Below are 15,821 nucleotides of genomic sequence, written 5' to 3' on the forward strand. Positions count from 1 at the left end.
AGCTTCAAAGATCAAGGTTTTGTTTCTTCCCCTTTGAATGATGTCAGAGTCTCTTTGTTCAAGGAAGACCTCTCAGTCTTCAGACAGCTTCGTTTTTTTTGACTGATACTGACAGCGGCAGCGGTTTCAAAGCATTTTCCAGGGAAATATATTGGTAGTTTCATTCACGCAGAGAAACAACGTGATCGTGCCTCAAAACAGATGTTCATGAAGATAAAAGTGCAAATGACCCCACAGCCACACAAAACGCTCTCTTATACTGTCTACTGTATTAACTGTGGCTGTGGGTCAAGTACAATATATCAGGCAATTAATCAGACACACTTGAACGTGCAATCAATCTAGATTACTGATATGTCTTTATTGTGACAGTGAATCAGATTAAGTACTTGAGTTTGCCACATGGGTGATGCCCTTGTGAACTACATCTGACATAAGATAAACCTTTTGGAGAGAGGGCTATATATACATGTGTAATGTGAACACACTCCACAGTTTGGTAATGTTTCATGTCTTGTTTCCTCTCTGTCTCTTCAGCAGCCTTGGCCACATTTTCCAATTGGTATTTAAATAGAAAATACAGACTTGACAGGCACAGTAGTGATTCTGTTTTCCCTTTAAGACTAAGATTAAGTTTGGCTTTGCTATTTTTATTTCATATACCAGATTTCTTATAGGGCATCATCCAGTTTTTAATGTCAGTCTCATAATGCCGCGTTCAGTGTCAGAAGCAGAAATATTTAATGGCTGCAGTGCTGACTTTTTATTTAAGGCCTCGGAAACAGACTTACAACCGCTTGTGTCCCCATCAATCTTTAACTCCCTGAGAGATCTACTGAAGATTGATGAGATCACACACAATTTGCCTACAAGTACCACAGGTTAAAGTGTGATATTTGTAAGTTTTGCTATTGCTGTATAGCCAACTTTAGCATTAACAGCTGTTTACTTACTATTCTAGAAGAAACATTGCTATTTCAATGCCAATTTAATTTCTCTTCTCTCTATCACAGACTCTATCTAGCACGCTAACCAGCTAGCACTGGCCCATCCTGTCACTCCCCTGAAGACGTATCGCTGTTCAGAGGGCATATTATAACCTCTTGTAAACATAACTATGGCCGGAGCTCTTGTCAAGCCACAGTCACCTGCTCTCGGCAAAAAAACATGTTTTTCAGCAGAGAAATTAACAAATAGCCCCTTTAAGACAGTGGCAGGGAAGTGAAGAGCCACATGTCACCTGTTATATCTCAACCAGTCTGTATATTCTAGGAAACATGCTGAAGAAAAAAACAAAACAAAACAAAACAAAACAACAACAAAAACACACATACATACATACAATTAACACTAGTGATTAAAGGACATTTATGATATACACATGGGTGACAAATTACAGAATAGACCAACATTAAGTGTTTTAGTAAGGTGTTGGACCACCACAGTTCTCCAGAACAAGTTCAATCTGTCCTGGCATAGATTCTCCAAGTGAGGGGGGGACATTATTCCATGCTCATTAAGTGTTTTGATGGTAGTGATGGGTGGTGAACACCATCTAACACCAGATCTCCCACTGGTGTTCAGCTGGAATGAGTTCCTGTGGCCGTGAAGGCCAAAGCATAAGATTTTCATCTGTTTAAAGCTGTGCATGAAAGCATCTGCATTTTTTATGTTAATTGAGGATTTGTCATCTGTCTTTATTTTATACACATTTATTTGATTATATAATAATAATAATAATAATTATTATTATTATTATTAAATTGCAAATCATTAAGAGATTACTTTGGAAAAATGCAAATAAAAGAAGTTTACAAAAATACTGCATATCAATATTGTGTCCTGTATATTAGATATTATAGCCCTCTCATAAAGCAATGGATTGTGCAAGAAACCAAAATGCATTGAAATGTGAGGTTAATGGCCCGGGTTTGCATGAGATCATGATCATGATCCTATCAGGCTCTCATGTCCACATGAGAGCGGAGCAGTTGTTCATTAAGCGGGACAAGTGGATCTGAAGTCCGCCTCCAGCTGAGGAAAATGGTCTCTAACATCTGAATGGCTCATTGAGAAAGTAGGAACTTTTAGGTTCAGCCTGGCTATTTTTGTATCTATAACTCTGAAAGAAAAAAAAAAAACTCCCATATTTTCTTTTTCTGTGGATTAATGAGTGATTTCATATCAAAGTAACAATATTACCATTCACAATAATGTGATAAGACCCGCTGAAAGGTTCCCATTACACACTGTTAATTTCTCCTGCGATATAGGATCACATCTCAGTTGGTTTTATGTTAAGAAGGTTGGAAAACAAAATGACAATATCGTTACCTTGTTATGAAAAGAAAATAAAATGACTGCTATAGTGAAATGACTTGCATTAAATTGCAGTAGAAAGACCAAATGGCAACTCTGTCAGGTCTTTGTAAGTTCATACAGCAAGTGGACACAAACGTCTAACAATAGCAAATATTAAGTGAAGGATTTTCACTTTTAGATGTACATTTTTTCTACACTGACCTCAGATACAAACAGCATTGTGTGACAGAAGGTTTGATTCAGTTCTGTGTTCATATTTGAAGGTTTAGTTCAGTATAGTGTGTTTTGTGATTTAGTGTGTGTCTGTTTAGCTTGTCCATGAGCTTGTGATCACATTGAAATGGTTTTTAAACTGTCCTCATTTCAATATGAAAGACCCAAACATTACAACATACCACCTGGCTGCAGGGATTTGCTCCTATTCAGCCACAAGAGCATCAGTGAGGTCAGCAGCTGGTGTTGGGTGAGAAAGGCCTAGTGGCTTGAAGGTGGAGGCTGAGGTTGAAGTCAGGGCTCTGTGCAAGCCAGTCAAGTACTTCCACTCTAAATTTGGAAAATCATTTATTCATGGAGCTTGCTGTGTTCATAAGCATTATCATGTCACTCGGAGACTGTCCTGTAAGAATCAAGCCCATAGGCCGGCTTATTACGACCCACATTTACCTCTTCAATATCCTTTTCAAATGCTTCACCCTTCACCCTTTAGGTCCACAAATATGTATTAGTAGTTTCTTTCATTTTTATAAAAGAAACTACTACTACTATACACTGAAGTAATTTAAAAACTGTTGCATACGTCCGTGCGCTCTGTTCTGTTCTTGGTTCAACTGTGGTCTTTGCGGGCCAGTACTGTCTTTCAAATTCAAACATACAAGAGCAGCTGCACTGAGGTTTTCATTATATCATCTTCATAGATCCAGGTTGCATAACTCATGCGTACTTGGTACGGATTTTCACGATTATAAACCTGAATGCGGTGTTTACCCAATGCCAAAGGAGAACATGCAAACCCACATATATGAACTTACATAATCAGTGTATTACAGGCAGCCTCTGCAGAGGTCCTGTTCCTCCTCATAACTTTAGCCATAAAGCAGACAGATAATTAAATGTTTTGTTTGACGTGATCTTCGTAGGACTCCAGTCGTCCAGGAGACAAACAGATGTGTACTGTACTTTTATGAATACTGTATAAAGAAATACAGAGATAACTCTCTCTGCATCAGGAGGTGCAGGCCACTGACCTTCACAGTTTCTTTTTAGACTTTTTCTTTTTTAACAAACATGTTTTCCAGTACTCCATCTGGATGTCAGTCTGTTTCAAAGACACAGCATATATCACATAAGGAAAGACATGAACTGAAGGGTATTCATTAGGTGTCAAAGATACAAGCCAGACAGAGAAAGGAAAGCATTTATAGTATGCAGTTTGTTAAGAGCGGACATTCTTCTCGTGCCTCAGCTTACATATAGCAGTGACATAAACAATATACAAAGTCCTCAAATGTAATGTTCAAGTTTTAGAAACTGTTCTGAATTTCATTCTCATTCTTGATGATATATTCCATCAACTGGAGGAATGAGAGAAAATGTATTCTACTTCTGTGCCCACACAGTAAATTAGCAATTAATGAGATCTGAGGAGCAACTGTCAAGGTAAAAATTAAAAAGTGCGATGAAGATGTTTTGATATTCACAGAGCCTTCCTGATAACAAATTTAAGTCGTGCAAGAAAGACCTTCTGTATTATAAAAGAAAAATCTCCATAACACGATTTTACATCCCAGAGGACAAAAAAGAAAAAAAACCTCCAATGTTCCCAGAGAGACTGAGCAGCTCTTACAAAACCTTAAGTCTGTGAGTAAAAGGGGAAACATCACGGAAATGATTCAGACTGACTGTTCCAGCTACTGGAGACACAACATGCATTCCCATGATTCCCGGGCCCAGACACACGATTCACAACTGAGGATGGGCGAACAGAGTCTTCATGTTCTGAAGCCACTGATGAAACAAACCAAGCCTGGAGCTGTAATAACAGCACAAGACGTCTCCGGTGAACATCTTCAAAAACAGGAGATGAGAGTAAACGTAGTTCAGTCCAGCGTGAAGGGAGACATCCGCTCTTCTGTCCTTGAACACCCCCCCCCCCCCCCCCCCCCCCCCCCCCGCCCCCGACCCCCCAAGAATAAATGACTGTAACAAAGTGGATTGGGAGTAGAAAATCAAGACACATAACAGGGCTCCCATGGGAGGAGATTGGTTAGCTAGTCAAGGCCCAAGGCATTAGAAATTTCCCTTTCTGTGGTTCTGATAGGAACATTAGCAGAGACTGACACAGGGATAATTGAGAAAACTTCATTATAGCTCAGAGCCAGTTCAACCAACCAGCAGGAAATTTTTAGGAAGCAGGCCCTAGTTTGCACCGCTCACTGCAAGGGCCATCGGAAATGAAACACAGCACATCTGGACGGTGAATGCAATGTGAACACAATAAAGATAACTATCCTCACTATCAGCACATGGGTCAGATGACCTGAATAGTAGCAAGATACCCACGGCCAGTCGGCCACCGTGTGCTTTCGCAATGGAAACTCTAATAAGCAATTGACATTGTTACAGGTCACCTGGAAACTGAGGCGGTGTCACTAAAGATGCTGAGGCAGAGAACTGCAAGTCAAGTGTGCAAGAGCGGAGACTGGAGGGATCTTCTAACCAGGGCAGATGAGAGAGAGAGAGAGAGACGGAGGAAACACAGCGGAAGATGCAGGATAGTTAGTGATGTCAAGTTAAAATGTTCAATGTTAAACACGGAAACATGTTTTGCTTTTGTTAATTGACTTGAATGTTTGACCTTCGCTGTGCGGAATGATGTATGCTGTTTGACACTGGAAGGCCGTTTTCACATTCATCTGCTAATGGGGGAAATTGTCTCCGTGCTCACTGATGGACTCACTGAAGTGCTTATCTTCAATCAGAGTCTCGATGACGTGCAAATCGACATGATTTTGAGCCAGTTGCAGTCCAACACAATAAAGTTACATAAGTATGATGTGGAAACTTGAAATCTCTAGCAAACAAACACTGAGAATGGAGTTTTTAGTGAACTTTTGAAACAAAGATTTGTTGCATGTCAGTGGATTCTGTTTTTTATTTGACTCTGAGATTTTTTGCTTCCACAGCAATACGATCAGGGTCAAAGGAATCTTTTTTTTTTTTATTTGTGGTACTCGAAACACTGAAAAGTTACATTTAAAAAAGAAGAACAGTTTTCATAAGGACCCATGTCTTCCTTTTGAAACAGTTAAAAACTGTCGACAGTGACAATAACGGAGACATTTTATTTTGGAAAGACATGTTACTAATGAATATTTTAAATGTGATCCTCAATGCTGTGAGCACTGCTGACCAAACTCTGTCCACTTCCATTGTAGCGGAGAGGATGCTGAAACCTGAGAGGTGGATATCTGAAAACCAAAACTGCATGGCCAGAAGTAAATGAGAAGAAAAATCCTGTGAACAATAAATTTGCTAAAAATATGTTTGTTGTTCGTAAAGACTCTCAAATTCCATTTTATGCAATTAAATTTAATGCTAAAAGTGAGATTGGTTAGAGACAAAAACAATAAAACTGGCAGAACCACATGGCACATCAGGCTAGTTCCCTGCAGCTTGACCGTGCCACAGTTTGAAACGTGACTTCAAATAGGAAACACTGAACCAACCTGAATAAATCAAGCCGCGTGATTCTTCCAGCAAACCACTTCAGATAAACAGGTTTATACAATTCATCACTGCCTGTCAGAGGCCTCACTCTGCTGAGGTGAAGGCAAACAACATTCCTGTGTGTTGGTCAATGCATTGCTATTGAAGTAAATGCAGGTCATTAAATCAAAAGCCACATTAGAAAAAAAAAATGTTTTCCGTTTGTGAACAACAAAGGGATGCCACTGAATTCAACCAGCATTTGACTGGAAACATTGTAAAGTGTGACTATTGCTTTAACTATTTATGAGCTGCTCGTTCGGACTGCGTGTTGCTCAACTTACTCCCTTGGAAATTTTGCAATTGTTTTTGTTTTGAGTGACTTTTTCAATCCACACATATGTGCTTTCTCAACATGTGGTCCGAGCTATGAGTGGGAGAAACTGTCGATGTGGTGGTTACGTACACAGTAGGGAAGGGCTTGACTGTGCACTGCAAAAAATACTTATCCTATAAGGTTCTAATGTGGGAGCAATCTCAAGAAAATGTATCTTCAAAAAAGAATTAATTGGTACTGAAAACTTCAAAATGTAATTTTGTTTGTTAATTGAAAACTTTGAGGAGAAATCAGTGTCAGGGCTCATGCCAGCGCCAAATATATATATATATTTTTTGCAGTGTATTCACTTTACGCACACGCTGTCTGAAATTTGATTCGAGTTTAAAAAACCCCGACAGCAGCCACAAGTCAGAGAGCAGCGGGCTCCTCTCTGAGAGCATCAGGTAGCTCCTTATACGGATTGGAGAGGCACTTCACAGCCCCTCTGGCACTGTATCTGCTAGGGCGCACAGAGGGGCAGTGCCATGCACACTCCTGATTACGCGCTGCTGCTGAGCGGGGGGAACCTGTCTTTGGTCTTCGGTCCCACTCGTGACCTAACGATGGGAACTCCTGGGAACAGCACCGTCCACCCGAACGGATCCGATCCGTTTGCGAGAAACGAGGAGGTGGCCCAAATCGAGATCATGGTCCTGAGCATCACCTTCGTGGTCGCTGTGATTGGGAACGTGAGCGTCCTGCTGGCGATGTACAACACCAAGAAGAAGATGTCGCGGATGCACCTTTTCATCAAACACCTCAGCCTGGCTGACCTGGTGGTCGCCTTCTTCCAGGTGCTGCCGCAGCTCTGCTGGGAGATCACGTTCCGCTTCTACGGTCCAGACTTTCTTTGCAGGATTGTGAAGCACCTCCAGGTGATGGGGATGTTTGCGTCCACCTACATGATGGTGATGATGACTCTGGACCGTTACATAGCCATCTGCCACCCGCTGAAAACCCTCCAGCAGCCCACCCAGCGCTCCTACATCATGATCATCTCCACGTGGATGTGCAGCTTGCTGCTCAGCACGCCGCAGTACTTCATCTTCTCCCTGAGCGAGATCAAGAACGGCTCGGAAGTCTACGATTGCTGGGCGCACTTCATCGAGCCATGGGGCGCCAAGGCGTACATCACCTGGATAACCGTGGGCATCTTCCTCTTGCCCGTGGTAATTCTTGTCACGTGCTACGGCTTCATCTGCCACAGCATATGGAAAAATATCAAATACAAGAAAAGGAAAACGACTGCTGGTGCTGCGAGCAAGAACGGGCTGATTGGGAAGAATTCAGTCAGCAGCGTCACAACTATATCAAGAGCCAAACTGAGGACTGTTAAAATGACTTTTGTCATAGTTCTGGCTTACATTGTTTGCTGGGCGCCGTTTTTCATAGTGCAGATGTGGTCCGTGTGGGATGAGAACTTCCAGTGGGTTGGTGAGTGCTGAAGAAATGAATCTAGAAATGTATTAATCATGACTTAATGTAAAACACTTCTAGCTGTAGGAACCGTGTGATATAAAACCACAGATCAGCACTGTGTTCGCTTGTGCTCCCGCAGTGCGCAGATCCAAGTGCGCACAGACTTTACGCACGGATTTATTCTGGCATACAAAAAAATAATAATATAAGTGGAAGGTACATTTGAATAAAACTAAAATTATTATAATTATTTAGACAAGTTTTTTTGTCCACGAGCCACTCCATATATTTGAAAAAGCAGAGTGGACTGCTGTGAGCCTTCCAAGATTAAAGTTCCTTGTTCAACGTTAATTGGGGGGGGGGGGGGGGGGGGGGGGGCTACAGAGTCACCGTGCCCACCAGGCAGATTATTACTATCATCAGATTATTACTAACATCAGGATATTGGTCTTGAAATAAATTTGCAACAGAAACATTTACATTTGTAAGAAACTTTTTGAACTTGTTAATTTAACTTTTTTTCTCTCCTATGAATAACATCACAACACCAGATGAATTAACTTAGTCAGGCATTTTCTGCAGCCCAGCCTGGACCAGATGTTTTGCAGATTAATCATCCCTTTCCCCTTTCCTCCCTCTGTTCTCTAGATTCTGAGAACACAGCAGTGACTCTGTCTGCGCTCCTTGCCAGTCTCAACAGCTGCTGCAACCCGTGGATATACATGATCTTCAGTGGTCATCTCCTCCAGGATTTTGTGCACTGCTTCTCCTGCTGGCACAAAACGAACACTGGCTTCAAGAAGGAGGACTCGGACAGCAGCATCCGCAGAACGACACTGCTGACTAAGATGACCAACCGGAGCCCTACGGGCAGCACCGGCAACTGGAGGGAGCTGGACAATTCTCCCAAGTCCTCCATTCAGACGGAGTAAACACACAGCTAGACGACTCTGTTTACAGGGGCCGGGGGTGAACACATGTCCGGCAGTGGCACCAAGGTACACAAACAGTATGAGCTCATCTTAACTTTGGATATGACTGACAGTCACTGAAAATGTTCCCCACACTCCAAACCCATAAAGCAGACCAAGAAGTTTACAAGGAAAAAATTAAGCAGAGTGAGGAAGTAGAATTTGTAATAGTGGCAAATCAGGAAATGTGGAGATTTCCTGTTTCTTCTTGCTGGATTCTGTGTACAAACATGTTCTTTTCCAATTTTAACCAGTGAAAAAACAAGAAAAAGCATCAGGAAAGGAAGAGAAATTGAGAAGTGTACATATAATTCATTGTGTTTTTATAGCCCCACAGTTGTTGGTAAAAGTCCAAGATGCTGACAGGTATGTTTTACATACTTTTGTTGAATTTAGTTGTAAAACTCTGACAGCCTCAAGTAGTCAAGGAGAATTTTTTGGAGCCCCAACATGAATTCTTTTTACGCTTTTAAGAGAAAGCACTTTTCCAGGAAAACTGGTGCTTTCACTGGTGGTTATGCCTCCCTGAAGTGCTGCCGGACACCTTTTCCTGTGAGAGTGGTTGCAAAGATAAAAGTTAGGTATAGCAGCCAGGCGGTGTGTGGTGGTGGTAAACGCTCTTCCAGACCGCAGGTCTTCAAGTAACTGAGGCAGACACCTCATCCTTTGCCATCAGCCTCCTATGTTGTTGTTTTTCTCTGAACCAGATTTTTAGAGGGTTGTGTAAAAGAAAAAATGGCTTAAACCTTTGACCTTTCAGGAAAACAAAGCAACAACATATGGTAAATAGCAGGACCTTCACACACACATACACACAGATGGGTGTGTAGCGGCTGCTGGGGTTTTTTTTTGTGAAATGAGATTGGACACAGATGGAGTCTATATACCTACCGACCCATAGACCCCTCCCACTGCTTTCACAAAATGTTGGGGAGAAGCTCACACATTCCACACACACCACGTCAACAACACACTTCCTGATTTTTTTTTTTTTTCTAACATCCTGCACCACTTTGGGGGGGGGGGGGGTGGTGGTGGTTGTGTTTTGGCTTCATTTGCACTCCAGACAAAAACAAATTTCCTGCACATTAATGTGATGTACAGCACCGACATGTATCTCAGACCACCCTGAGAACTCCAGAGGAAAATGCATCAAGATATTTCTATTTCTGACTGTAGAGTATATTTGTACATAAAAGGCACTTGAATATGTGTAAATAGGAGTAATATATGTAAATATGTTTAACATGAAGTCTACCTGTCTGTAATGATTTGTGCACATTGAAAAGAATCAAAATATGCCAGAAATATATGTCGAAATATATGTATTAATGTACTGAACACTACACTGGCTTTGTCTCCTGCTTTCTCAGCCACAGATTTTGCTGCTTCATGCAGTTGCTACACAGCCACAGCAATTTCTCCGGTGTTATTTTTCCTGAGAGTTGAACAAATTTACACTTATATCTGCAGCCAATTTAAGCACTAAAAATCTGCCAAGATCTGGGATTGTGCAACAGTACGGGCTTTCAATTGAAAATATTGTGAAAAGGGCAACAGTGTTGTTAATGAGGGGCTTCTAAACAAGTTGCCCCCCCCCCCCCCCACAGAATGTATATCAACATCTCATAATGTAAATGAGTGTAAATTGTGAGTAGAGTGTGTTGTTGGATTAAAGTAATTTCATTGTTACATTAAAGGGCCAGATTATGCACATTACCAAACAAAAAAGAAAGTTTTCTCGATTATTTCTTCCAGCATTGATAAATAACATAAAAAAACAAATTGTTCAATTCCAGTTACAGATTTTTAAAAAATGAGGCATAAGGTGTTAACTATCGAGGTTTGTTAGTAGGTGGACTTTTCTTTACGTTAGCTAACTGGCCGCTGGCTGAAGCATCATATTTACCATGCCGTCATGAGTCTGAACTCTCAGCCTGACAGTGAATAAGTGTATTTCCCAAACTATTTTTTTTAACAGCAACCAACGTCTCTATAGAAACAACGTCTCTGTTGCCCTGGACGATCTACAAAGTACACAGTCGACGGTTTTCACAGGGACACTTTTCTTTAGGAGAAACTAGATCCAAAGAAAATTGGTTACAGAGAGCTGAAGAACTGCAGAGTAACTGACGGTTTTCCTGGAAATTTTTTTTTTTTTTTTACATGTTATTTTTCAGCACAACGGACAAAATTTCATTCACCTCCACTTCATAGATGAGGGGGCTTGTTGTAATTTGGCACTTTGACTGTCTATTAGACTCCAACATCATTTCATTTGATATTTCATAATCATATTATCAAATTGAGTTATTACATTCTTCTGTCTCTTGCTGGAAAATGTGTCACAGCTGTGTAATGCAACAATGCAGTGATATCAGTTCACCCAACAATCTTTCTACTCTTGATGGCGTCAATTATTGATCACCTCGCTCACCACATGTAATATCATCATTTATCCGTTGGCGCAAATCTGGTACAGTATACAGTGGTATTTGGGGGTGGTCATTGCCAGCTATATAAAAGAGAATAAAACAAGCATTGGCATCAACAGGGATCATGTGGCTACGAGCTCTTTTTAAGGTGGATTGAAAGGAGTATCGCTGCAGGTCTGATGGACACATCTCAAACTCCCAGTCTAGCACTCCCTCTGCATCTAATTAGACATGCCAATCATTAAAATGTCTCTGAAACACACATGATCTGGGCTAAGTTCATCAGTCAGAGCCTAGACTGAGCAAGTACTTAAGAAGGCAGTGACAGACTTTCTCCAGAGACTTTGAACAACTGTGATTTATGCAGCCAGAAAACAGACCGATCATATTATCATAAAAAAAAAAGTAGCATTTCCATAAAAGAGGCTCTTTGTACCAGTACAACAAGTTTCTGCTCATGGAAAAACATTCCTCTCATTCAATACATTTCTGTGTCTAAAATGTATGAACTCTCTGGCAATTTATCAGTTGCATCATTGGGTTCTTTTGTACTTGGATATTTATTTATTTATTTTTGCGTTGACACGGAAGAAAAAAAAAAAAGAAAATCAATCAGAAAATCTATTTCACTGCACAGTCTCTCATACAATAGCCTACATACTGAGCTGCTGGTGAAATGAATGGAGTAAAGAAAGATAAATGGGTTCGACAGGGGTCTGTGAAGAGAAACAGCAACAAAAAACATTCATATCCTTTGTGTGTCCTTTGTGTGTTTTGTGTATCAATACTTCAGGCAAAAAACAGTGGTTTTGATTAATTGCGCTTTCTCCGAAGAAACTCTTAGACTAGAAAAACATTTTGCGTCATGTGGGACTAGTGCCGAGAAGATACTTCCTTTCTTAGTTAGTAAACAACTTCCATCCATGTTTTCCTTACGGGAAACAAGTACTGTTTTCCGTTTTTATCTGGACAATTGTGTCCACAGCTGGCTTCCCTCCACCTGACACCTTGGCCTCTCTTCAGCCCAGAACAGAAACTGTTATTGGCAGGCCAGTGTAAACAAAACAGGCCAAAAGAAAAAGTCGGACAAGTGTTTACGGAGTTGCTGCTCTGAGAGCAATGTTGAGTTTTGAGTTTTAACAAATGGAGATGTGCAGTTTTTGTCTGAGACTTCTTACTTCCACTACTTAGTAGACAGGAAGTTCTCCCAACACATTGATGAGAGGAGTCAGATGAGACGAGGCCCCCTCTCAGCATCCTGGCGTATCTCCCGCCATTAAAAACGCCGCCTCGCTCTTCCTGCTCCATTGTTCTCCGTCTATCGGCCTTGAAAATAACAACAACATAACACTTCTATGTAGTATTGTGTGGTTTAATCGCTCCCCAGAGGCCGTTCAATTCATGCAAACAAGCAGGTCTCAACATGCTGGTACACAAAATCTGGAACTCGATCAAACGTTTATTGTCCGGGACTTGTCATGTCCTGGCAGTGTGAAGAAGGCTGAATAGACAGCCATGTTAAGAACAATTTGAAAATCAGCTAAATCAACAAAGAAAAATTAATGCATATTCACAACGTCTCCCTCATTCTGAGGAAAACTGACAATTGCTGCTGTATAGCCTGCCCTAGTTTTCTCTAACATTTCAACCAATCCAGAGGAAGGTTGCTCAACATTTTTTTTTTATCTTGTCCAAATACATTGTCGTTGAGACAATGTTGTTTTGCTTCACAGAAATTGTATGCAGCTGTATGTCTATTGTCTACTTGCAGCTTCAACTCTCAGCATATTTCTGGGGTCAGCACACTGTCTATAAGTTATTGTTTCCTAGTAGCAAAGGGTTTTATTTGAGCTGAGGGCCTCGAGAGGGGGAGCAGAGGAATGTGAATCCTAATCAAGATCATGACTATAACATATGACATCGTAGTAAAGGTACAGTCTGTTTTTCTTTGCTGATATTTAAAAGGAACAGAAGCAGTATTATTCATAAATGGAAGTAAAATACAAATACATACAATAAAACAAGACACAATTCTTTGATGTGCAACAAAGATTCAGCTCAAGATGAACGTAATTACAGCTGACAAAGCTCGGACATCTAGTTGGGACAGTTATGCAATACAGAGCTGAGCTTCCTGTCAACAAGAAATATGTTCACATACTACAAAATGGTTGACACATTTTGGAGGACACTTAAACGCTGCACGGATTATGTTTACTAGCAGAGGATTTTGTAGTCGACAAAGTGCTACAAAACACAGAAGTCATATGTTGGTGGTTTTCAGCAGGTTTCATCCACAAAAACACTTTGGGAAAGTACGTTGTTTGATTAATCTGGGCACTGTTACCATATGTTTATTTCAAAATACATTTTCTGTTGAAAATAATTTTTTTCATATATATATATATATGTGCCACTCTTAAGAAATCCTGCTATATTACCATTAAAGGAGCTATATGCTATTGCTACATAGCTAGCATAGCTCATTAACAGCAGTATATAGTCTAGAAGAAATGTTGCAATTTCAATGCCAATTTTTTCTTGTCTCTGTCACATCTTTTCTTCTACTGAAGTTAGCGCACTTACCAGCTAGCCCCGGCCCATCTCGTCACCACCCTGAAGACGTAGCGCTGCTCAGAGGACATATTATGACCTCTTGTCTTGTAAACACAACGAAGCTCTTGTCAAGCGACAATCACCGCCACCTGCTCCTGCCAAGAAACCACATTTGAAAGCATAAAAATCTTAGAAATACCCCTCTTAGAACACCCCTCATTTTGTTTTGCTTGTTCACACCGCATCAAACAAACACAACCTGAATTTGTTGGACACAGCCCTCCATTTCCAGCTTCGGAAAGGTGTCGGGGGAGTGTGTTTCAACTGAGGCATGCCGATGGCTTTAAATAACATGACCTTTTCTCTGTCACAACTGTCAAGCCAATTTACATTGTTCCCCCAGCTGGTGGTAAGGATTAAAAAAGCAGGAAAATATCATCTTTAAATACAATAACTTATTACAAGATTACCAAAAGTGCATCCTGCTCTGAAAAATGGAGAGGAAACTAAGCTGTCTTACAGCCTCATGCAGCGATTTGCATACACAGACATTTCGTGTCATTTCTCAAAGAAGAGGAGGTCACATCAACCCCTTATTAATCAAACATGTGCTTTGATGTGCCATAAGATCACAGCGTGACGTCGTGTGAGGGTTGCACAGAGATGATAGACTTGATCCGTGAACATCCATAGCAGGTGGGAATCAAAGGCACACACCACAACCACCAAAATATGTGATGCCTTCACAGTGGAGTTGTTGCCTAGAAACCAACAGCAGGTGAAATTGGTTCAGTGGACAATGATTAATGAAGGATGACTGCAATAATTTTCCCTGCTCATGCCCACAGGTCAGGGAAAAATTGACCCTCTCTAATTATGAAAGCCTTATTTATGAACAGCAGTGTCACGAGCAGAGAGAGATTAAGTGATGCTCTTAATGTCTTCCTGGCTGGTTAATGCCTCATGTTCCAGCATCGCACTGAGACGAGCTGTTGCATTATTACAGATGTGTTCTCTGTGACTTCTCCAGAAGAGTCACTGTGCATTTCAACTTTCAAACGTGCACATGTAAATATGGATGTCATCAATTAAAACTACCACGGGGTATCACAAACAGAGGTGACAAGCTACTTCACCGTAAAAAAATAAGTTGATCTTTTGACGTGAAAGTGTAAAGCTGCTTTGATTTGACCCATGGCAAGTTTATTCTTGACCTTGGAAATAGCCACTGACACAATAATCCCAACTCAAGGTCAATTTAGGAGCTTTTTCCAGATCTTTCAATCATTATCACACAGTCTGAGAGTTGGCATTGTTTTCTCAAACTCCTATTTCCAAGGTCAAGAATGTACTTCTATGTTTAAACACAATTGTGTTTACATTCAGTGCTTTGCATCAAAATGCATTGTGTCCATCCTTGAATGCATCCTTATCCTGAATGTATGAATGTGTCCTAGAGCGTGTTAAATGCATTTCCTTCCTCACAAAACATTTGCGAACCTTTTATACTTTGAAAGCCGACTTGTTTACATTGGCTCGCATTCTTCTACGTGCCTTTGGCATGTTCCCGCCACCACTCAGTGTTGGAAATTTGCTATTTTAATATCTATATTCTATTATGTGTACATATGAATTGTTTTATTGTGTGTGTGTGTGTGGTGTGTGTGTGTGTGTGTGTGTGTCTGTGTGTGTGTGTGTGTGTGTGTGTGTGTGTGTGTGTGTGTGTGTGTGTGTGTGTGTGTGTGTGTGTGTGTGTGTCTGCCTGGTTATGAATAGGATGTTGGCCTATTTGTTGTGGTGATGTTGGATTTTGCTCTGTTTTACTGTTCCCCTTCACCTGCCAAGGGCCTGCAGATTGAAATGAGCTGGTAACTAAATCTGGTGCGAGTATGTTTTCTCTTTTTTGAGATTAATTTATTTTGTGCATGATCCCTGATGTAAATAAACATGAAATGAAAGACAAGAAAAATCTGAGAGACATCATATGCATATATGTATGCATACATGCATGCACTACACAATCACATTACCGCT

At 40.8% G+C, this 15,821-nt stretch overlaps 1 protein-coding gene across 1 annotated transcript; it reads left to right on the forward strand.

The window, feature by feature from the left end:
* Window positions 1–6,748: 6,748 nt before the first annotated feature.
* Window positions 6,749–10,142, forward strand: avpr1aa (arginine vasopressin receptor 1Aa). The gene is made up of 2 exons (XM_056386203.1): window positions 6,749–7,840; window positions 8,474–10,142. Exons 1-2 carry the CDS (start codon window positions 6,892–6,894, stop codon window positions 8,755–8,757), a joined length of 1,233 nt encoding a protein of 410 aa, XP_056242178.1. The 5' UTR covers window positions 6,749–6,891; the 3' UTR covers window positions 8,758–10,142.
* The last annotated feature ends 5,679 nt before the right edge of the window (window positions 10,143–15,821 follow it).

The sequence above is a fragment of the Seriola aureovittata genome, chromosome 10 (assembly GCF_021018895.1).
Source record: "Seriola aureovittata isolate HTS-2021-v1 ecotype China chromosome 10, ASM2101889v1, whole genome shotgun sequence".
Classification (NCBI taxonomy): domain Eukaryota; kingdom Metazoa; phylum Chordata; class Actinopteri; order Carangiformes; family Carangidae; genus Seriola; species Seriola aureovittata.